Source organism: Saimiri boliviensis, chromosome 14, assembly GCF_048565385.1.
Source record: "Saimiri boliviensis isolate mSaiBol1 chromosome 14, mSaiBol1.pri, whole genome shotgun sequence".
NCBI classification, from domain to species: Eukaryota; Metazoa; Chordata; class Mammalia; order Primates; family Cebidae; genus Saimiri; species Saimiri boliviensis.
This window is the reverse complement of record NC_133462.1, coordinates 47,116,318-47,140,855: the sequence shown is the minus strand read 5'-3', so window position 1 is coordinate 47,140,855 and position 24,538 is coordinate 47,116,318. Positions and strand designations below refer to the sequence as shown.

General features: G+C 43.4%; 1 protein-coding gene across 1 annotated transcript in view; it reads right to left on the bottom strand.

The window, feature by feature from the left end:
- Positions 1-7,331: 7,331 nt before the first annotated feature.
- LEMD1 (LEM domain containing 1) overlaps positions 7,332-24,538 on the bottom strand; it is a 31,491-nt gene continuing 14,284 nt past the window's right edge. The window contains exon 3 of the mRNA XM_010348970.3: positions 7,332-7,521. Within this exon, the coding sequence (XP_010347272.2) occupies positions 7,400-7,521 (122 nt within the window). The 3' untranslated portion in view covers positions 7,332-7,399. The remainder of the gene's footprint in view (positions 7,522-24,538) is intronic.

Sequence of the window (24,538 nt, the reverse complement as noted above, 5' to 3'; positions counted from 1 at the left end):
AATACATTCTGCACATTGGAAGCAGGAGAAATCTTGGCATAGCATGCTGTTTTGGAGTGAGGGAGATGTTTCTCTTTCTTTATATAGATCCAGGCAGCATTGCATCTGAGACCAGCACTACGTCCGCCTCATTGTGAGCCGCTAGGAGGGAGGTATGACTATGCCCTGTGCAGTGGTCTCAAGGTGGAGAATCACTCTGAAGAATTACAGGTGGGGGCCTTGGAAAAGGATGAATCCTGAAGCAGCAGGAAGCAACGCTAGCTGCTTCAATGCGCTTTTGATGGGGTTAGCACTTCTAATTTTCCTAGGATTCTGGGAATGATTCATTTAGCATTTGGTGTTAAGGCTCTTTTCTCCCCACATTTCAATTTCCTATACATTTTCCCTTCCATGTAAAATGTCAGAAAAACCTGTTACATGTAGCACAGCTTGTGTCACTGTATTGTGGAGAATGTAGGGACAGGGCAGCAACAGGAGAAGTGGCCTGGCCTGTATCAGATCTCTGCAGAAGTCCGCTTGGTGGCAGTGATCCTGGGACATCAGTCAGCCCCAGTCCATTTACCTGTTTTCCCCAAATTACCAGGGAAAGGTGAGCCTTAAAAAGAGGATCATGGATGCAGTGGCTCACACCTGTAATCCTAGCATTTTGGGAGGCCGAGGCAGGTGAATCACCTGAGGTCAGGAGGTCAAGACCAGCCAGGGCAACATGGTGAAACCATGTCTCTACTAAAAATAACAAAAATCAGCTAGACATGGCAGTGCATGACTGTAGTCCCAGCTATTTGGGAGGCTGAGGCAGGAGAATCACTTGAACCCGGGAAGCAGAGGTTGCGGTGAGCCAAGATCATACAACTGCACTCCAGCCTGGGTGACAGAGCGAGACTCTGTCTAAAAAAAAAAAAAAAAAAGGATCATGAAACACTTGGGTCACATCACACATACTCACAAAACAGGACAAATGAAATCTTAGAGTTCTCTAAGCAGAGAGGTTTTAACTGTTCCCCTTCACCCCCAATTCCCCTGCTCCATTTGCACTGGGCCATTGCAGCCACAGTTCTGTTCTTCCCGGGAGTCCCCTGGAGCTATCTCAGCCACCGGCAGGCAGCTCCTCATTCCTTCTCTGCTGCTTTTACTCCAGTAGCATTGCTCCCTTCACTGCCTGTGTCAAAGGCACCCACATTGGGCTCCCCACATCTATTGCTGCCAATACACTGCAAGAGGGGAGGGACCTGCCTCTCCCCTCCCCCAAGTCCCTCAGGGCATTCAGCACACAGTTCCTTGGTTCGGCCCATCCTTAGAAGCCCGCCTCTCCAGCTCTCAGGTAGGAGACTGTGGCAACTGGCACAGAAGACAATCGGGGAGGCAGATATTGTTAGTCCTTAGAAGAGTTCCTTTTCTTATGCATTGGCCTCCATTAAAGTTCAAACTTTTCTTTAGCAGGGACCATATTTTCCTTCCTATGGTCCCAAGACCCTCTGTGATCTGAATCCCACCCTCTTTTCCAGCCGCAATTCTCCAACCCCTTTCACTCTCTCGTGGCTCCCTAAAACTGCCATGCTGTCTCTCACATACCAGTTTTTGTAAATACTGCTCCCTCGCCTGGCAGACTTTTCCTTTAGCCTCGCCCACTTTTCCCTTATTTGGACTGAGTCCTACTCATCCTTCTGGTTTCAGCTGTGATGCCACTTTTTCTAGGAAGCTACCAGTGTCTACTCTCAATATCGAAGAACGTTGCTCTTTTGTGCTCCCAGGGTGCCCTATGCCACCATCAAAAGGATGTCACCTAGCACCGTAATGTCTGTTGACTTTTCCATCTCCCCTGTCAGACTGTGTGTTCCCTGAGAGCACGAACTATATCTTATACTGATTTTAAAAAAAAACTTTTTTTAAAAAAAATCCTCCGGCCTCAGCTCCTGAGTAGTTAGTTTTACTTTCATAGAGTCTTGCTATGTTGCTTAGGCTGGTCTTCAGCTCGCAGCCTCAAGTGATCCTCCCATCTCTGCCTACCAAAGCACTGGGATTACAGATGTGAATCACTATGCCTGGGCACACCCAGCTAATTTTTGTATTTTTTTTAGTAGAGATGGGCTTTTACCTTGTTGACCAGGATGATCTCTATCTCTTGACCTCGTGATCTGCCTGACTCAGCCTCCCAAAGTGCTGGGATTACAGGCAGGAGCCACCGTGCCCCATTGCTGAGTCTCTTCTTTTAAGACAAGGTTTTCTCCAAGAGGAAACACGTCCCCATTACACTTAGGTTCCTGATAGACTTAACTCACTGGTCCTCCCACCTGAGTTTTAGAGACTCCACCTATATATGCATCTAGTAGAGACAGGGAAAAAACAAAAGTTTTTTTTTGTGTGTTTATTTGTTTGCTTTTTTTTTTTTTTTTTTTTTTTTTTTTTTTTTTTTTTTTTTTTGCTGTTGTTCTTTTGTTTTTTTTCTGAGACAGGATCTCACTTTGTCACCCAGCCTGGAGTGTAGTATTGAAATCACGGTTCCCTACATCCTCAGCCTCTGGGGCACAACAATCCTCTCACCTCAGTCCTCCAAGAAGCTAAGACCACAGGCACGCACCACCACACATGGCTAATTTTTGTATTTTTTGTAGAGACAGGGTTTTGCCCTCTTGCTCAGGCTGGTATCAAACTCCTGAGCTCAGGTGATCTGCCCGCCTCAGCCTCCCAAAGTGTTGGGATTGCAGGTGTGAGTCACCACACCTGCCAACCAAAGTGTCTTTCCCACTCTCACCCTCCACCACACTTCTGACACCAGATGTGTGGGTTTTGTCCCCGCATGCCAAGCAATACTGATAACAAATTCTCCATCAGACACCAATGGATGCCCTATAAATTAAATTCGATTCCAACACAGTCTGCCTGGACACAGCATCAGATCCCACAGCTTCAGAGCTCAGTCTCAGAAGAGTGCCCCCACCTCCGATGCCAGTTACAAACCTCACATTGTGACCTGTCCTTCTGATCAACCAGCTATAAATCAAGGTTCCCAGGACCCTCTCCTTGGGTTAGATTAATTTGCTAAGGTGGTTCACAAAAGTAAGGGAAATACTTTCCCTGCATGTATTGGTTTAATAACAAAGGGTACAGATGAGCAGCAAGATGGAAGAGACACGCAGGGCAAAGCATGTGGGAAGGGCGCGGAGCTCTGTGCTCTCTCCAGCACTCTACCCTCCAGGCACCTCCACAGGTTCGGCTATCCAGAACCTGCTTCTGAACCCAATCCTTTTGGGTTTTTGTGGAGGCTTCATTATGAAGGCATGATTGATGAAATCATTGGCCATTGGTGATCCACTTCACCTCCAGCTCATCTCCCTTTCCTGGAGGTTGCAGGGATGGGACTGAAAGTTCCAACCCTGGGATCCTGCCTTGGTCTTTCTGGTGATCAGTCACCATCCTGAAGCTGTCTAGGGGCCCCCAGCCACCAGTCATCTCAAATAGCATACGGAAGACACTCTTACCACTCAGGAGATTCCAAGGGTTTTAGGAACTATGTGCCAGAAACCAGGGGCAGAGACAAAATATGCATTTTTTATTACATCACTATATCACAGCATCTGATAGGGATAGGCCACCACAATGCTTCCCAAACTTTAATTTGGGTAAGAATCACCTGGGATCCTGTTGAAATACAGATTCTGGCTCAGTAGTAGGGACAGAGCCTGAGATGCTGGTACTGCTGGTTGGGAACTCATCTACATACCTTGAGTGGTCAGACACAAAAGTAATTGTCTTGTGCAGTCCCTTTAAACTGATTCCAGGATTCTGACATAAAAGAACTGGGAAAATTTGAAAATAATGGAGGAAACTTTCTAGGAGTTTTATTTTTTATAATGTTTGGTTTTATTAAGAACAGACTTTTTGGTGGGGCACAGTGGCTCATACCTGCCAACCCAGCACTTTGGAAGGATCACATGGGCCCAGGAGTTCGGAACCAGCATGGACAACATGATGAAACCCATCTCTATAAAAAATACAAAAATATTAGCGAGGTGTGGTGGCATGGGCCTGTAGTCACACCTGCTTGGGAGGCTGAGGTGGGAGGTTTGCTTGAGCCCAGGCAGTGGAGGTTGCAGTGATCCACTACACTTCAGCCTGGGTAATAGAGTGAGACCTTGTCTCAAAACAAACAAACGAAACAACACAACAGAAGTTCCTTTTCTAAGTGCATATGGCCACCACCATAGGTTGGTTCTGCTTAGTCCCATGTCCAATCTTCTTCTCCCTTGTCTGTCTAACACAGAGGCTGCTGAGGCTCCAGGGCCCACTTTCTCAGCCTCCCCTGCTGCTCAGGATGAAATATGCAATGTAGAGCTGGAGAAGAGACGTGGTTAGTCCTAAGGTCCTGCCTTAAATGATAATGTGATGGCCATTATCTGGATTCTTCTTAGAATTTCAGTAGCTCCAAGGTGTCAGGCCAGTGTCTGGGATTCTCTTAGCCTTTTGATTTTTCCCCTGGAAATAAGACAGCTGCTGCAGCTCAGTCAGACCAAACCTCTCTGAATACCACCAAAAATCCGGTCAGTTTCACATCTTGTTGATCATAGTTTTTTCTGCAGTTGGTTTATTTGAATCGGAATTATATTACATTTTTGGTCATTTTAAACAATATTGAACATCATAAACTCTAGAATTTTTTTTTTTTTTTTTTTTCTGAGACAGAGTTTCACTCTTGTTGCCCAGGCTGGAGTGCAGTGGTGCGATCTCAGCTCACTGCAACCTCCACCTCCCGAGTTCAAGAGATTCTCCTGCCTCAGCCTCCTGAGTGGCTTGGATTACAGGCATGCACCACCATGCCCAGTTAATTTTGTATTTTTAGTAGAGACAGGGTTTCTCCATGTTGGTCAGGCTGGTCTTGAACTCCCGACCTCAGGTGATTTGCCAACTTCGGCCTCCCAAAGTGCTGAGATTACAGGTGTGAACCATTGTGCCCAGCCCTAGACTTCTTTCTATGAGATAAAAATGAATCCCTATTTGTTTAAGCCAGCCTTATTAGAGTTTTATGATCCTTGCAGTGAAACTGTAATATAGTATGCAATTTTTCAAAAATTTCTTCTTCTTCTTTTGTTTTACAGACAGGGTCTTGCTGTGTTGTCCAGGCTGTTCTCGAACCCCTGGCCTCAAGCGATCCTCCCACGTTAGCCTCCCAAAGTGCTGAGCCACCACATCCAGACAGAATGCAATTTTTAAAAATTAGTATTTATATTTATAATCTTTCATTAGCAAACAGATACACACTGCTTACAGAAATCTTTAAAAATATAAAAAAGTAGAAATGGGGGGGGAAATTAGAGCCCCAGTCACCAAAGTACTCTTAACATTTCGACATATTTTCTTCCAATGTTGTGCAGTTGTGATAATATGGTACAACAAATTTGTGTCCTTTTTTGTTTACCATTAAAATAAGCACCTTAAGGATTTCTTTTTGGAGTGATGAAAAGATTCTAAAATTTATTGTGGGAACAGTTGCATAACTCTATGAATATCCTAAAAATCATTGAATTGTAACTCTAAGTAGGTGAATTGTATGGGATATAAAATATCTCTCTCCAGGCCGGGAATGGTGGCTCAAGCCTGTAATCCCAGCACTTCAGGAGGCTTAGATGGGTGTATCACCTGAGGTCAGGAGTTCAAGACCAGCCAGGCCAACACGGTGAAACCCCATCACTACTAAAAATACAAAAAAAAATTAGCTGGGCATGATGGTGGGCACCTGTAATCCCAGCTACTTGGGAGGCTGAGGCAGGAAAATCGCTTGTATCCAGGAGGTGGAGGTTTCAGTGAGCCTAGACCACACCATTGCACCCCAGCATGGGCAACAAGAGCAAAACTCCACCTCAAAAAAAAAAAATTATTTCTCTGTGTATTTTTTTCTTTTTAAGAGATAGGGCCTCATTCTGTTGCCTAGGCTGGAGTGAAGTACTTTGACCACAGCTCACTGCAGCCTTGAACTCCTGGTCTCAAGCAATTCCCCCGTCTTAAACTTCCACAATAAGGCTATTTAAAACTTTTTTTAAAATGAGCATTTTCTATATTGTGATATATTCATTGTTAACATTTTTAGCTGTTGCATAATTATCTATCAGGAGGTTGTACTTCCGTTTATTAAACTATTCCCCTATTGTTGGATATTTGGGTAGATTTTGTTTTAGCCACGATAAGAATTGCTACAGTAAATTTCTTGTGTGCTTATGTATCTTGGTGCTTTTTATTTTTATTTTTTTTTTAAGACAGAGCCTTGCTCTATCACCCAGGCTTGAGTGCAGTGGCATGATCTCGGTTCACTGCAACTTCCTCCTCCTGGGTTCAAGCAATTCTTCCTGCCTCAGCCTCCCTCGTAGCTGGGACTACAGGCGTGCGCCGCCATGCCCAGCTGATTTTTTGTATTTTTAGTAGAGACGGGGTTTCACCACGTTGGCCAGGCTGGTCTCGAACTCTCGACCTCAAGTGATCCACCTGCCTCAGCCTCCCAAAGTGCTGAGATTACAGGCATGAGTCACTGTGCCCAGCCTTTGGTGCTTTTTTGTACCTAGAATTAGCTCCTCCCATATTGTGCCAAAGTGTAACATTGCTTCAGCATTTCTTGAGTGCTTGCCACAAGTCAGATGTGGACCACACTAAGTACATTATGCACATTATTTCCTCAAATTCTTCATCTCCTTAAGAGGCCTATTCTGCCCTGTTTTTGAAGTTGAAATTGAAACTCAAGGAGGACAACTAACTTACCCAAGGTCACGGTGCTGATAAAGAGAGGAGCTGGGTGCCTATACAGTTCTGACTGGTCCCGGAGGCCATGGTTATTACACTCCCTTGTCAGACTGTAATTTGTTAGAACCTTGCGAAGTTTCAAAGGCAAAAATGCTATCCTGTTCTAAATTGTTTTCATTATGTTGAACATTCCTTTGTGTTTGCTAAACCAGACACATTCCTCTGCTGTAAATTAGCTGTTTCCCAGAGTTGGCTATACAATTAGAAGCTGTGGCTTGTCACCATAGTTAGAAAGGAAAACGCCAGACAGTTTCCTTGTTTGACGCCTGCTCAGATATGGAAGCACCTTTAATGACAGCTGACATGACTTGGGGGATTTCCTAACCATGATGCTCTTAACACAGGAGCCTGGTTCTTTCATTGGCTCCTTCCACCTGCCTGAGCCCAGATGCAGATCTGTGAGAGGAGCACAGAGCAAGGGAAGGCTCCCTGCAAGGGAGGGCTGTGGGCTAGGCTTGCTCTTCAGGGAGGTGGGTTTTTGGTTCTTTCCTGAAGTAGGAGGCCTCACTTGGAGCATTGCTTTGCTCCTAAATTACTTAACCAAATAACGACTTATTTTCCACAGTTAGGTAGACAAACACCACAATGATGAAAATGCCGAGCACAGCAAGCTTCATGCCCACTGGGAAACCTTCTTCTCTCCAGCTCTCTGCAGTCTGGTCTTCCATGCAGTAGTCCCTCTCCTTGGTGACAGTCCCATATGTGATTCTGGTGCTTGGTGCTCTTGCAGTCCACCTGTGAAAACATCAGTGGCTCTTAGGATTGTGGACAGCTCCAGTACACCTGAGCACCCCCTTAAAGTGTGTGGGTCTTGAGGTCCCAGGGTACAGTCACAGTGGGGCTTCAGAGGTAACCTCTTCTTACTAAAAACCTATGCTAATTTCTTTTTTTGAGACAGGGTCTTGTTCTGCTGCCCAGGATGGAAGGCAGTGGTATAATCACAGCTCACTGCAGCCTTGACCTCCCGGGCTCAAGAGATCCTCCTACCTCAGCCTTTTGAGTAGCTCAGACCACAGGTACATGATCCCACACCCAGCTAATTAAAACAAAAAAATATTTTTTTGAAGGCCAGGTGCAGTGGTTCATGCCTGTAATCCCAGCACTTTGGGAAGCCAAGGCAGACAGATTGCTTGAGCCCAGGGGGTTGAAACCCTGTCTCTACAAAAAATATAAAAATTAGTTGGGTGTGGAGGCTGAGACGGGAGGATCAGTTAAGCCCAGGAGTTCGAGGCTGCAGTGAGTTATGATTGTGCCACTGCACTCCAGCCTGGGTGACAGAATGAGACCTCCAAAAAGATTTAAAAAATATATTTTTTTTGTAGAGACAAGGTCTCACCGTGTTGCCCAGTCTGGTCTTGAACTCCTGGGCTCAAGGGATCCTCCTACCTTGATCTCCCAAAGTGCTGGGATTACAGGCATGAGCCACTGTGCCCAGTCTCTAATTTCAACAAGTGATATTAACAGGGTATTGGGGGATGTGAGGTCTCTCAAATCCCACAAAGCATTTCTTCGTTGTTTCCCCCACTTGAGTAACACTCTCAATACCAGCACCAAGCCTAACTTGGCATGGGCCTCATAGATCCCCAAGTCCTTGCTGGGCAATTGCACAAGTGGATGGGAAGCCTCAGTACTCAGGCCCTCTGCTTCCTCCCTTCTCAGGTACAAACACCACCTTTCAGGGTGGAGAGAAAAGGCACCTTTGCAAATCTGCTTATTTTACACTTAAAAGGGCAAGAGTACTTTCCGAAACTTTTTAGTGAGAGCCTTATGTTACCACTAGTCTAATTCTGCAAAACCTGCTTAAGTTTATTCAAGAGTTAGAAAACTGTCCAGAAAGGTTTACTTTCTTTTCTTTCTTTCTTTCTTCTTCTTCTTCTTCTTCTTTTTTTTTTTTTAAGTAGAGATGGGGTTTCACCATCTTGGCCAGGCTGGTCTTGAATTCCTGACCTTGTGATCCACCTGCCTCAGCCTCCCACAGCGCTGGGATTACAGATGTGAGCCACTGCACCTGGCCCAGAAAGCTTTACTTTCTAACTAATACAATTGCCTGTCTTCAGCTTTTATTTCAATTACCTACTCTTTTTATTCCTTTTGAAAAATTGATACATAATAGATATACATATTTTGGGGAATACGTGATTTTATATTACATATATATTTTCTGAGACAGGGTCTCACTCTGTCGCCCAGGCTGGAATGCAGTGGCGTGATCATAGCTCACTGCATTGCAGCCTTGAACTCCTAGGCTCAACTGATCTTTCTGCATCAGTCTCCCAGGTAACTGGAACTAAAAGCACATACCACTACTCCTGGCTAATTTTTTAACTTTTCTTTAGAGACAGGGTCTCTCTATTTTGCTTAGGCTGATCTTAAACTACTGGCCTCAAGTGATACTCCTGCCTCAGCCTCCCAAAGTGCTGGGATTACAGGCACGAGCCACTGGCCCAGCCAATATGCGCTATTCTACTACCTTCATATAATGTGTAAAGATCAATCTGGGTAATTAGGATGTCTATCACCTTAAATATTTATCTTCTCTATATACTAGAAATGTTTAAATTATTCTCCTCTAGCTATTTTGAAGTGTACAATAGTTTATTGTTAACTAAAGCTACTCTACTAACCTATTGAAACCTAGGTCTTATTTCTCCTATTTAACTGAATATTTGTATCATTTAAAATAACTTTTTTTTGCCTCTTCCTCATGATCCAAGACACAAATTGAAAAAAATGTTTTCAAATGGTTACACATCAGGAAACCTGGGCCGTGGTCTCAGTCCACTGTGACTTTGGCCCTGTCCTTCCAGTTCTCCCGGGCCTATTTCCTCATCTCTAACTATGAGCAATGAGCTAGCAACTCTGGCTTTGAAATTGTTGGATAGTACAAATCTTTCTCCTTTCTCAACAGGTTCTTTTTAGGCTCAACCCTTTGCAGAAATCTGAATAATGAGTTTTTTCCAGGGTTACAGAATATAATAATATCAATTTTCACACATGCTAAAAAACACCATTACCTTCTTCCCTTGGAAGGCTTATAATCCAGGCAATAGGTATCTACAGCTTTGGGTTTAGCGGTGGAAGCCTCGAGCCTCTGATAAACAGAAAGAAAATGTCAAGAGGAATTTATTTCCAATGTCTTGTTCAAATAACCTAAGTTTTTATTCTGGAAAAAGGCACATAATCCAAAGACTGATAAAAGTTTTTGGCACATAAGGTAGTTGAGCACTTTATAATACAAACTTCAGTTTGTCTTTATTCAAGAATTAGCGAAAACATCCACATTCCATGGAGTAATATTCTACTTTAGTGACTCACGTGAGAACAATACGCATACAGGTGACTAGGGCCACATGATGAGAACAGCACTCTGCTCTTAAATGTCGGCTCTATTTTGCTTCTTTACTTGTACCGTATTGCTTGGAACTCTTTTTTTTTTTTCTTTTTATGAGCATGCAGCATTTTATACAAAGAATAAAGTAATTTTAACGAAACAAGTTGACTATGAACAAGAACTAGAAAATAATTTAGGAAAACGAAATGTTGTTTTGTAAAAGAAGTAGAAGCAATTGTGGGGGACTCCCAGGTATGTGAAGATAGGGTGTCAGATGATGTTGCTAATTCCATTGATCAAGTGCTAAGCCCCATTTACCCATGAACTCACTGAGGCTTTCTAGTGAGCACCACCTGCGAGGAAGCACGCCATCCATGTAGTAAGCAGTATTCTGTTTTGGAAATGAGTCTGAGGCACAGAAAGGTTAAATAACTTGTGAGAGACCACACAGTATTATCAATGGAGAACTATGTGCTTGGACCACTACACTAGACTCCTCACTATCCTTCAGTTTCTGAAACTAATTTCCCTCCTGTAGGAAATCTTTATTTCTCTCACCCTCTCAGATCACTCTTCTCTGCTATATTTCTTCAGCCCTAATATACACATGTTGTACTGTAGTGTTTTGTTTGTTTTTGGAGACAGAGTCACCCAGGCTGGAGTGCAGTGGCACACTCTCAGCTCACTGTGACTTCTGCCTCCTCGGTTCAGGCGATTCTCCTGCTTCCGCCTTCTGAGTAGCGGAGAGGACAGGCATGCTCCACCATGCCTGGCTGATTTTAAAAATAATATTTTTAGTAGAGACAGGGATTTGGCATGTTGGCTAGGCTGCTCTCGAACTCCTGACCTCAAACAATTTACCTGTCTCAGCCTCCCAGAGTGCTGGGATTACAGGTGTGAGCCACTGCACCCGGCCTTTATGTTTTATTTATTCATTTAACAAACATTTGGTGCATGCTGCTGAGTGCCCTGCCTGAAGCCTGCTGTGAAGATTTCAGAAGGACCTGCCAAGCCGTCCCTGTCCTAAACAGCTCACTACCGAGCACGCTAATTTTGTAAGTGTTCTGCACTGGCTTCCTTCTTCCTTAATCAGACCATCTGTTGGATCTCATGGAGCTGTATCCTATTTCTCTTTAAATCAAGCCACAGTATCTAACATGTGGGGCCATTGGTAACTTGCTATCTACTCCCCAGCTGGAAGCCCAGGACCCTTAGACCTAAGAGGTGCTTTCTGACATAATATCTTTCTGTAAGATAGACAGTGAGTCAGGAACTGGAGAATTTCCAGGAGTGGTAGAAGGAGCTGGGACTGGCGTCAGATAGAGAAAGGACTGACCAAGACCAGGACAGAACCAGAAGCACAAGGGAAGTGAAGAAGAGAGTCATGACCGCAATCCCAAGGTAGACTGGACTGGAATGTATGGAGAGTCCGACAGGGGATGGGCGCTTGGGCATCTGAGTTCATCATGGAGCTACCAGGAGGAAGGAGAGCCTGGGTCTCAGCAAGGATGTGGTCAGTACACCACAACAGAGCACACCCCTCCAGCAAGTGTGGACTATGACCTACGGCAGGCCCAAGGGTCCCAGCCCAGTGGGCATGGCTTGCTGTAGCATCATGCACTGCCAGTCACCCTCTACCAAGCGCAGGTCACCAACGATGAAACAGCTACAGCCTCCTCCCCTTCCCCCATACGCCCTGTGCTCCCTTGTTAAAGACGTTCTCAAGTGGTTTAGCGATACCCAAGCAAGGCCTTTGCATATGTGGGAAGTTGTGCACAGCACAAGAGCGCCACATGCAGGGAAACACCTTTCCCCGTGTAGGCAGTAGATTTACATACCCTTACCACATACCCTTCCAGGAACAGGGAAGTTAAGGCTCTTGAGGAAGAGGTACTTTGAAATTTCCCACAAAGATGCCATGTGGGCTAGTGTTGGCATGCTCACCAAGAGATATTTCAAGCTATTTCCAAGGGTACTGGAAAAATCATTTATAAGCAAATAATTTGTTTTTAACCTTTTTACTTTTGGAAAATTTTAAGCATATAAAAAAATAGACAATAGATCCATCACATGAAACTTCTTTTTAATTCTCTTAAATTTAAAAATTGATACGTGAAATAAAGCCTCTGTTGCAAAATCAAATGATAGAATTTCGCAGCCCCTAGGCAATCAAATACTCCCTTTGTGCCATAAGGAGATTTAGGCCTTTTACTTCCTTTTCTTTTACAATTTGTTTTCTTTTCTTTTTTCTTTTTTTTTTTTTTTTGAGACAGAGTTTCGCTCTTGTTACCCAAGCTGGAGTGCAATGGCGCGATCTTGGCTCACCGCAACCTCCGCCTCCTGGGTTCAGGCAATTCTCCTGCCTCAGCCTCCAGAGTAGCTGGGATTACAGGCACGTGCCACCATGCCCAGCTAATTTTTTGTATTTTTAGTAAAAAAGGGGTTTCACCATGTTGACCAGGATGGTCTCGATCTCTTGACCTCGTGATCCACCCACCTCGGCCTCCCAAAGTGCTGGGATTACAGGCTTGAGCCACCACGCCCGGCCACAATTTGTTTTCTTTACTATCATTCATATGTAGAGTTCTCCTGCAGTATGTAGAAGGTGGACATTGTGATTTTAAAAAATGGAGTAATTGTGGCCTATCCACCTGACTTAGCAGCCATCAATAATAATTACTATTATAAAGACCATATAACAGAGAAAAGGGTTATCGATTAGTGTTAATAAATAGGGTATAAAATTGTACACACACAGTGATGTCTACTGTGTAAACAGATACTAGATATGCATGTAAACAAAAACTAGAGGTAAACTGAAAAAATAAAATCAGTTTTTGTATCAAGTGGTCTGTTTGTAGTTGATTGATATTTCATCTTCTAAAAAATTCCATTAATGCTGTTATAATGATTTTCACTATAAACAACATTTACAGTGGAGCTAAAAAATATCGGTGTTTATTAAAGCAGTGGCTCAGTGAAGGTAAATGGCACTCAGGAGACACATAATATATTTGTTCTCTTCTCCTTAGGCCCAGAGCTAAAATCTGCAAAAATTCCACCACACTCCCTCCCAAGACCTGAAGGATACTGCTGGCCACAGCTGTAGTTAGTTATAAAAGTAGTTAGTCGGCCAGGTGCAGTGGCTCACACCTGTAATCCCAGCACTTTGGGAAGCCCAGGCAGGAGGATCATGAGGTCAGGCATTCAAGACCAACCTGGCCAATATGGTGAAACCCCATTTCTACTAGAAACACAAATTTTAGCCAGGTGTAGTGGCACTCACCTATAGTCCCAGCTACTTGGGAGGCTAAGGCAGAAAAATCACTTGAACCCAGGAGACAGAGGTTGCAGTGAGCTAAGATCATGCTATTGGCCGGGCGCGGTGGCTCAAGCCTGTAATCCCAGCACTTTGGGAGGCCGAGGCGGGTGGATCACGAGGTCGAGAGATCGAGACCATCCTGGTCAACATGGTGAAACCCCGTCTCTACTAAAGGTGCAAAAAATTAGCTGGGCATGGTGGCACGTGCCTGTAATCCCAGCTACTTAGGAGGCTGAGGCAGGAGAATTGCCTGAGCCCAGGAGGCGGAGGTTGCGGTGAGCCGAGATCGCGCCATTGCACTCCAGCCTGGGTAACAAGAGCGAAACTCCGTCTCAAAAAAAAAAAAAAAAAAAAAAAAAAAGATCATGCTATTGCACTCCAGCCTGGGTGACAGAATGAGATTCTGTCTCAAAAAAAAAAAAAAAAAAAAGTTGTAAGTCAGAAATATGACAATACAACAAACTGAGTGTCTCACCACAACACTGGCTAACACGTATATGGCATTCCCTGTGCGCCAGGCACCATTTTAAACATTTTACATCAATAAACTCATTTCATTCTAAAAACCGTCTTATGAGAAAGCTACTTTCATTATGCCCGTTTTACAGATGAGAACCCTGAGGCATAGAGCATTTAAGTAGCTTGCCCATCCTCACACAGCTGGTCAGGCTGTGGGGCCCCACAGTCCCTGCTCATAATCATCACATGGTCCCGCAGCATGGTAGTGGAGGGAATGAGAAATATCATCTTCTGAATATCTATTCTCTTTGACATTTAACATACTTCAATTCACTTAATCTTTATTTTATTTGATTTCATTTTTTGAGACAGAGTCTCCCTCTGTCACCCAGGCTGGAGTACAGTGGTGTGATCTCTGCTCACTGCAACCTCCACCTCCTGGGTTCAAGAAATTCTCTGCTTCAGCCTCTCAAGTAGGTGGGATTACAGGCGCCTACCACCATGCCTGGCCAATTTTTTGTATTTTTAGTAGAGACGGGGTTTCGCCATCTTGGCCAGGCTGGTCCTGAACTCCTAACTTTGTGATCCACCCGCCTTGGCCTCCCAAAGTGCTGAGATTACAGGCATGAGTCATCGTGCCCGGCCAACTCACCTAATCTTTCTAACAACTCTAGGAGGTAATTATTACAGTCACCATTTTACAGAGGAGAAAATAGAGGCATAGGGAGCTAAATTATTTGCCCTAGATAACACAATTCATACAAGGCATAGCTATAATTTAAAGCCAGATATCCTGGCTCCAATGCTTTCAAAAATATATTTCTGTTATTATACAAGAACTCATCATTGAAAATATGTCAAAACATGTATTGAAAAATTGTTCATTAACTAATATAAACTATCAAAATCATTAATTTCTTATGGAAGTAACATTTTTAGCCAGTATTTCCATTCTTAAATATCTTGGATGAATTGGCATTTTCATAAGATTTTTTTTTCAGGTGGACTATTTTGTGGTAATTCTGGCCTACTTAGGTATATCATAGTCAATCAGAAAGAACATTGTGTATGATATTTTATGTCATACTGTATCACATTATAGTTAACTACAAAACAGTGGGCTAACATCCAGAGCCAAAAAGAACAATAATCATTTTGTGCTCTCATTAAAATTGTCAAAAAGTATATTTGTTATTTGTTTTTTGTTTTTTGTTGAGATGGAGTCTTGCTCTGTTGCCCAGGCTGGAGTGCATTGGCGAGATCTCGGCTCACTGCAACCTCCACCACCAGGGTTCAAGCGATTCTCCTGCCTCAGCCTCCTGTGTAGCTGAGATTACAAGTGCATGCCACCATGCCATTTTTGTATTTTTAGTAGAGATGGGGTTTCACTATTTTGGCCAGGCCGATCTTGAACCCCTGACCTCAGGTGATCTGCCGGCCTCAGCCTCTCAAAGTGCTGGGATTATAGGCATGAGCCACCACGCCCGGCCTACATTTGGTTTTTTTAAAATAATCTACCTTGACTAAAGCCATCGCTAGCGGTCCATAAAGAAATACAAGTTAGTTTGCATCTCCACAGAACATATATTTACTGTGTAGGCCTGAAGCTGGCCAAAATTTCACAGACCAATCCTGGGTAGTCAAGTAAAGGGTGCTGAGAGCTCAGTTTCCTACCCTTTCTCTCTCTTATTCTCCCAAGACCCCTTACCACTGGATGTGGAGAAGTCAGAAGGCAGGGATGTCCCTGAAACTTGGAGATGGCATTCTCTACAACTGAAACATAATACATTCTCCAATTACTCTAATTCAATAATGCAATTATTTCTTAAAGGCCTACATGTAGAATTGGACACTTAACAAATGCCATAGCAAACTGGAAGTTGTGACCTGCTTACAGGCAGAAAAAAAAAACACAAAACCTCCTTTGGATTTACAGATCTTTTAAATGGAGTTAACTCCAAATCCCTTTATTGACTAAAAATTATTAAGTTAGTAAAAGATTTATAATCATAGCAGACTTTTACTTCATTGTTTTTACTTGAATCCTGATTTGATAAAGCTTTTATTTAAAATGTTGTGTTCTCTTAATCCAAGTAATCATTTTGAATTAAAAGGATTTAAAAATTTTCTGCACCATATCAACAAAGGAAAGGTTAAAAACCCACACAGCCAAGGAATGAGGTTTAAAATAAGATACAAAATGTATTCTAAAAATAAAACTTAGAAAAAAAAGGTTAAAAACCTTATGATCATTTCCATTCCTGATTTTTAAAAAAATCTTCTAGTAAGTAACCAGGCGAGGTAGGTAGCTCACGCCTGTAGTCTCAGAACTTTGGGAGGCCAAGATGGGTGGATCACTTGAGGTTAGGAGTTCAAGACCAGCCTGGCCAACATGGTGAAACTCCACCTCTACTAAAAAGACAAAAATTAGCCAGGCATGGCGGTAGGTACCTATAATCCCAGCTACTTGGGAGGCTAAAGCAGAAGAATCTCTTGAATCTGGGAGTCAGAGGTTCAGTGAGCCAAGATCACAACACTGCACTCCAGCCTGGGCAACAGAGCAACATTCTCTCTTTCTCAAAAACAAACAAACAAACAAACAAAAAAACAAAAAAAAAACTTCATAAACCAGGAATTATCTTTTTTTTTTTTTTTTTTTTGAGACGGAGTTTCGCTCTTGTTACTCAGGCTGGAGTGTAATGGCGCGATCTCAGCTCACCGCAACTTCTGCCTCCTGGGTTCAGGCAACTCTCCTGCCTCAGCCTCCTGAGAAGCTGGGATTACAGGCACGCGCCACCATGCCCAGCTAATTTTTTTGTATTTTTAGTAGAGACGGGGTTTCACCATGTTGACCAGGATGGTTTCGATCTCTTGACCTTGTGATCCACCCGCCTCGGCCTCCCAAAGTGCTGGGATTACATGCGTGAGCCACTGCGCCTGGCCCCACTAAAAGATATCTTTGAAAACCTACACCAAAAGTCATACTCAAAGGTAAAATATTAGAAGCATTTCCTTTAAAATCAGGACCAAGGAAAGAATGTCCACTGTCATCACTCTCCTTCACTGTTATAACAAAAAGTCTTAGCCAGCACAGTAAAAGAAAGAAAGAAAGAAAGAAAAAGACATTAAAGATATACAAACCAGGCTACAAAATAATCTGCAGAAAAAGTATTCTAATTGCAAAAAGTTTGTTGTTGTAAAATCAATATACAGAAGTCAACTTCATTTCTATATGCCAGTAACAATTTAAAATATGCTTTAAAAAAGGTTCTATTCCCAATGGAGGCAAAAATTAAAAGTCTACCTAGTAATAAAGCTAACGAAAGATGGGCATGTTCTTTACCAAGAAAATTATACAATCTTACTGAAGAACATTAAAGAAAATTTCAATAAATGTAAAGACATTAAAATACCCATTTACATCCACAGGAACACAAAGATGGAAACAATAAGCAGGGGATTCCAAAAGGGGGAGAGAGGAGGGCAAGGGTTGAAAACAGTATTGGGCACTGTGTATACTGCTTGGGCGACGGGATCATCAGAAGCCCAACTCTCAGCACTGCACAATATACCAGTGTAGCAAACCTGCACATGTACCTCTGAATCTAAAATTTTAAAGTAAAGAAATAAATAATCCATTAAAAAATACCGATGTAGGCTGGGTGCGGTGGCTCACGCCTGTGATCCTAGCACTTTGGGAGGCTGAGGTGGGTGGATCACCTGAGGTCGGGAGTTCGAGACCAGTCTAACCAACATGGAAGAAACCCCATCTCTACTAAAAATACAAAATTAGCCGGGCATGGTGGTGCCTGCCTGTAATCTCAGCTACTCAGGAGGCTGAGGCAGAAGAATCGCTTGAACCTGGGAGGCGGAGGTTGTGGTGAGCTGCGATTGCGTCATTGCACTACAGCTTGGGCAACAAGAGTGAAACTTCTTCTCAAAAAAAAAAAAAAAAAAGGAACCCGATGTATACATGGAAACCTGATAGATGACAAGACCTAACATTGCAGCTCAGAAGCGAAAAAATGGACCATTGGAAAATGGTATTGGGAGCAAACTGGGATAGATATACTTCTCCCAATTTATTCTGCTAAGTACAGCCAATCCTCCTGGACATTATACCTAAAACAAGCCTATGAAGACTCTGGAAGCTATACGGAGAAGGCACACGGGTCAGGGAGCTGACATTAACTGCCCTATGGCAGCCAAACAGCCCACCTCCACCCCTGCCAGGTAAGGTGCTTGAGAAGCCTGGACTTTCACCCCCATGTGGCAGACCCTTCTGCTCCCTACCTGGGTGGTGTCAGAGGAGGCCACGTGGGAGCCCCTCCAAGCAGCCCAGCAGTAAGGAGGCATCCCCTACCTCCTTACACACCCCAAGGTGTCCCCAGTGGGAGCCTGGACTTTTACCTCCACCAGCAAAGAGGCAGTGCCCCTCTTTTCCCACCAGTGTAGAGTCAGAGGATGTCTGCTAAAAGAAGGTTTAAAAAAAAAACACCCAAGGCTGGGCGAGGTGGCTCACGCCTGTAATCCCAGAACTTTGGGAGACCGAGTGGGTGGATCACCTGAGGCTGAAAGTTCGAGACCAGCCTGACCAACATGGAGAAACCTCATCTCTACTAAAAATACAAAATTAGCTTGGTGTGGTGGCTCACACCTGTAATCCAAGCTACTCGGGAAGCTGAGGCAGGAGAATCACTTGAACCCAGGAGGCAGAGGTTGTGGTGAGCCAAGATCGTGCCATTGCACTCTAGCCTGGGCAACAAGAGCAAAACTCCATATCAAACAAGCAAGCTAGCAAACAAACAAACAAAGCACCCAGAAGGCCAGGCGTGGTGGCTCACGTCTGTAATCCTAGCACTTTGGGAGGCCAAGGCAGGTGGATCACTTGAGGTCAGGAGTTTGAGACCAGCCTGGCCAACATGGTGAAACCCCGTCTCTACCAAAAAAAAAAAAAACAAAAAGAAAAAGAAAAAAAAACACACACACAAAAAAATAGAAAAATGAGCTGGGCATGGTGGCAGGCACCTGTACTCCCAGCTATTCAGAAGGCTGAGGCAGGAGGATTACTAGAACCCTAGAGGCGGAGGTTTCAGTGAGCTGTGATCATACCACTGCATTCCAGCCTTGGCAACAGAGTGAGACTCCATCTCAAAAAAGCAAAAAAACCCACCCATAATCTCGTGAAAGGAGACAATGATAGACTTCGACAGCAAGATGACAAAAATGTTGGAATTATCTCACCAAGATTTTAAAGCAGCCATCATAAAATGTTTCAATGAACAATATGAACATGTTTGAAACAAATGAAAAAATATAAACTTTCTGCAGAGAAGTAGAATATAAAAAAAAGTGTAAATTTTAGAACTGGCAGCTTGCGAGCAAAGCGAGATTCTATCTCTAAAAATAAAAAATAATTAGCCAGTCATGATGGTGTGTGCCTGTAGTCCCAGCTACTCGGGAGGCTGAGGCAGGAGGATCGTTTGAGCCCAGGAGTTTGAGGTTACAGTGAACTATGACATGCCATTGTATTCGAGCCTTGGTGACGGAGTGAAATCCTGCCTTAAAAATCAATTTAAAATTGAAAAAAAAAATACGACCAAAATATGGGCTCAACAGCAAAATAGAGAAGACAGAGAAAAGCATCAATTAATTTGAAGACAGAACAATATAAATCACTCAAGCTGAATGACAGAGAGAAAATAGAAAAAAATAAACAGTGTCTCAGGGACTTATAAGACTGTAATTAAAGACATAACATTTGTCAGAGTCCCTAAAGGACAGAAGAATGAAGTGGGGCTAAAAAAGATATTTGAAGAAATAATGGCTGAAAATGCCCAAATTTGGCAAAAGACATAAATTTACAGATTAAGAAGCTACATGAACCTAAATTGGATAAAGCTAAAGAAATCCATGTCAAGACACATCATAATCGAACTTCTGAAAAGTTTTGTGCAATAAAGGACATTATCAAGAAAGTAGCCGGGCGTGGTGGTGCAGGCCAACAGTCCCAGCTACTGAGGAGGCAGAGGCGGGTGGACTGCTTGAGTCCAGGAGTTTGAGACTAGCCTGGGCAACATAGATTAAAAATTTCGTTAAAAGGCCATGTGTGGTGGCTCATGCCTGTAATCCTAGCACTTTGGGAGGCTGATGGGGGTGGATCATGAGGTCAGGAGTTTGAGATCAGCCTGGCCAGCATGGTGAAACCCCGTCTCTACTAAAAATACAAAAATTAGCCAGACATGGTGGCATGCGCCTGTGATCCCAGCTACTCAGGAGGCTGATGAAGGAGAATCACTTGAGCCCAGGAGGTTGCAGTGAGCCAAGATCGCGCCATTGCATTCAGCCTGGGCAACAGAGCGAGACTCCACCAAAAAAAAAAAAAAACCTTAAAAAAAAAGTAAAAAGACAATGTATATACTGGAAAAAAACATGCAAATCATATATGCGTGTTCTATTATCTAGAATATATAAAGAATTCTTACAACTCAAAAACAAAAAGAAAACCCAGTCTAAAGATGGGCAAAGGACTTAAACAGACATTTCTCCAAAGAAGCTATAGTAGTGGCCAATAAGCACATAAGATTCATTATAATAAGATAATGACATATCCTGACATAATGATGTCATAAGATGATGACATCTTTAGTCATTAGGGAAATGCAAATCAAACTACAATGAGCTACCACTTTATACCCAGTAGAACGATTATTTAAAAAAAAAAAAAAAAAAAGTCCGAGCATGGTGGTTCACTTTTATAACCCTAGCACTTTGGGAGGCCAAGGTGGGTGTATTACTTCAGGTCAGGAGTTTGAGACCAGCTTGACCAACATGAGAAACCCCGTCTCTACTAAAAACATAAAAATTAGCTGTGCATGGTGGCACGTGCCTGTAATCCCAGCCACTTGGGGAGCTGAGGCAGAAGAATTGCTGAACCCAGGAGCCAGAGGTTGCAGCAAGCTGAGATCGTGCCACTGAACTCCAGCCTGGGTGACGAAGCAAAACTGTGTCTCAAAAAAAAAAAAAAGGAGGAAAATAGCAAGTGTTGGCAAGGATGTGGAGAAATTGGGACCTTCACACATTGCTAGTGGTAATGTAAAATGGTCCAGCCACTGCGGAATGGAGCAGAGTTTGGCACTTTCTCCAAAGGTTAGACATAGAATTACTGTATTACCCACCAATTCCACTCCTAGGTACCTAGCCAGAAAAATTGGAAATCAGGTACTCAAATCCTTGAACATGAATGTTCATAATAGCACTGCTCACAACAGCCAAAAGGTAGAAACAACCCAAACATCCATCAATGGATGACTAAATAAACAAATTGTTGTTTATACACGTAATGGAATATAATTCAGCCATATAAAGGAATGAAGTGCTGATACAAATCCATGGACAATATGGATGAACCTCAAAAACCTTATACTGGCCGGGCGCGGTGGCTCAAGCCTGTAATCCCAGCACTTTGGGAGGCCAAGGTGGGTGGATCACGAGGTCAAGAGATTGAGACCATCCTGGTCAACATGGTGAAACCCCGTCTCTACTAAAAATACAAAAAATTAGCTGGGCATGGTGGCGTGTGCCTGTAATCCCAGCTACTCAGGAGGCTGAGGCAGGAGAATGGCCTGAACCCAGGAGGTGGAGGTTGCGGTGAGCCGAGATCGCGCCATTGCACTCCAGCCTGGGTAACAAGAGTGAAACTCTGTCTCAAAAAAAAAAAAAAAAAAAAAAAAAAGAAAAGAAAAAAGTCAAAAACATGTTCAGATACACATTTTTTCTCCCTACTTGGGCAGATTCCAGGTACCAATCTGCATATGTCAGTCCATTTCTAACTGTGCTGATTTCTGTGCCATAGTTTTAATTTGCAACCAGAAGGTCATTAAGAAGTGCCTCCCATGGACTCTCACTAGGTAGCAATCATCAGAAAGACCTTTGCTTCCACGGAAAAACAGATGTTCCGAGTCCTTCTGTAATACCATGGAAAGGACACGGAGGGGAGCTATTTCATCGCTCAGGGGCCTGGTTGTTTTTCCTCCCCTGTGGCCATTTGGAATAATGGAGAGGGCAATAGAATGGAAATTCAGAGACTAGATTTCTATTTCCAATTTTTCTCTACTCCTCTATGTGGTCTTGGGCAAGTCATTTCCCTTTCTGCCTGTTTCCTCATCTGTAAGATAAATCACATGGCCTCCTCTAAGAAGCCTTTCAAATACGAAATTCCATGATCGGTAGTTATCTACAGGCAGGGTACAGTGGGTCACTCCTGTAATCTCAGAGCTCTGGGAGGCCAAGGCAGGAGGATCCCTTGAGCCCAGGAGTTTGAGACAAGCCTGGGCAACATAGCAAGACCTCATCTCCACAAAAAATTTAAAAATTAGCAGGTGTGGTGACACACACCTGTAGTCTTAGCTGCTCAGAAGTCTGAGCCCAGGCGGTCGAGGCTACAGTGAGCTGTGAGCACACCACTGCACTTCAGTCTGGGTGATGGAGTGAGATCCTGTCTCAAGAAAAAAAATTATCTCTAATAAATCATTCCTGGACTCATGAATTGTAATGAATAGTGTCTAGTGCTTACAAAGCCTTGACAGGCTCAAGAGACTAAAAGTAACTCAGGTGTGCTCACATGGGAGGTACAACAGGAAACTCCTCTCCCTAAAACGAAGACATAGAGCCATACTCACAAAGAATAATTTAACTAAAGTCACTATGGGTATGTTCTTAGATGGAAAAGAAAAAAGAGCTGAGTTTTCTAAACAAATCCATGTTTTCAATACAGAGGAACACCACTGTTCATAATTCCATTTTATGAAAATAAGTTTATCTTTATTATTATCTTGGGATCATTATAATCAGGGTGTGGTTCCACTATTTCCTCCTGCTGCTCTTGAATCAAAAACTGGGTTCTATTACAGAGAAAAGAAATCAACGTTTAATCAGTAAGATCAAGCTATATTGATCATATCTTACCAGGAGGTCAATATTTTTACAGGAAGAATGTTAAATTACATTCCTTGTAGAGACGGCATCTATCGGCCCCCTTAGCACACGTCAAAGGTAAAAAGAAAGGGCTTATTAAGTAGTTAGAGACTATGCAATTTTCTCTTCACTTTGACCCAACTAGAATCTACATCTACTATTGGGAATAAGGATGTTTTCAATTAATTAAGAAACTATTAGAGGGGCGTTTAACATGAGGTCTTCTAAAACCCACATAGGCTACTTGAATCACACACTACTTAATTGTAGTCCTTGAATATATATTCCCCTGATACACCAGGCCTTCGAGCGGCAGCCTTTGGGGTAGGCCCTACGTGTGCTAATGTAGGCTTACAAGGTATCTCATAAGCAACAATAGAAATGGAGGCACAGAGAGTAAAAATCCTGTTAAAGTTTTGGCAGAAAGACATTGAAATAGACTTAAAATTTAGGAGCAAAAATGAGACATGATGTTTTCCTTCCTTTCCTTATCACCCCCTGGGGTGTCAGTATGCTCTGCACACTGAGAAAGGAGGCAGAAGGGACAGGGACACAGAAGTGGTGGCATGCCTGGAGGCCAAGAAATGGAGTGGCGAGGGTGTGGAGGGTTTTGGCCTGCCTGGTAGTAGAATTAGAGCAGTAGGAGGGGTAAGGTGACTAGTATGGAGACATTAGTATGCCCTGGGGCAAGGAAGAGGACCAGTGAGGGGAAGGAAGAGGGCCCTCTTGTGGTGAGGGCTGCAGGGAGATGTTGATATGCTCCATGGTCAAGGTGGTAGTGATGGGTGATGCAGAGAAGAAAGTGGCTATTGTGACGGGTAATTAGTTATACTGGGAAAATTAGAAAATTGAGGCTGAGTGTGGTGCTCTCGCCTGTAATCAAAATCCTAGCACTTTGGGAGGCCAAGGTGGGTGGATCACCTGAGGTCAGGAGTTTGAGACCAGCCTGGTCAACATGAAATTATTTTTGTATTTTTAGTAGAAACCCTGTCCCTACTGAATTTCCACTATTTCCTCCTGCTTTAGTAGAAACCCTGTCTCTACTAAAAATACAAAAATTAGCCAGGCATGGTGGTGCACGCCTGTAGTTCCAGCTACCTGGGAGGCTGAGGCAGAAGAATTGCTCGAATCCAGAAGGCGGAGATTGCAGTGAGTTGAGATCGTACCACTGCATTCCTGGGCAACAGAGCGAGACTCTGTCTAAAAAAAAAAATTTAGGAAAATTGAGTGAAAATGTAAATACACTGAGGCGAATGGAATCTATAATCAGAAGATAATGGAATCACTGTCAGAGAAGTGATTTTATAAATACGTGTGATTAGAAAGAACATTGGAGGCCGGGCGTGGTGGCTCACGCCTATAATCCCAGAACTTTGGGAGGCCGAGGCAGGTGGATCACGAGGTCAAGAGATCGAGACCATCATGGTCAACATGGTGAAACCCCGTCTCTACTAAAAATACAAAAAATTAGCTGGGCATGGTGGCACGTGCCTGTAATCCCAGCTACTCAGGAGGCTGAGGCAGGAGAATTGCTTGAACCCAGGAGGCGGAGGTTGCGGTGAGCCGAGATCGCGCCATTGCATTCCAGCCTGGGTAACAAGAGCAAAACTCCATCTCAAAAAAAAAAAGAAAGAAAGAAAGAAAGAAAGAAAGAACATTGGATT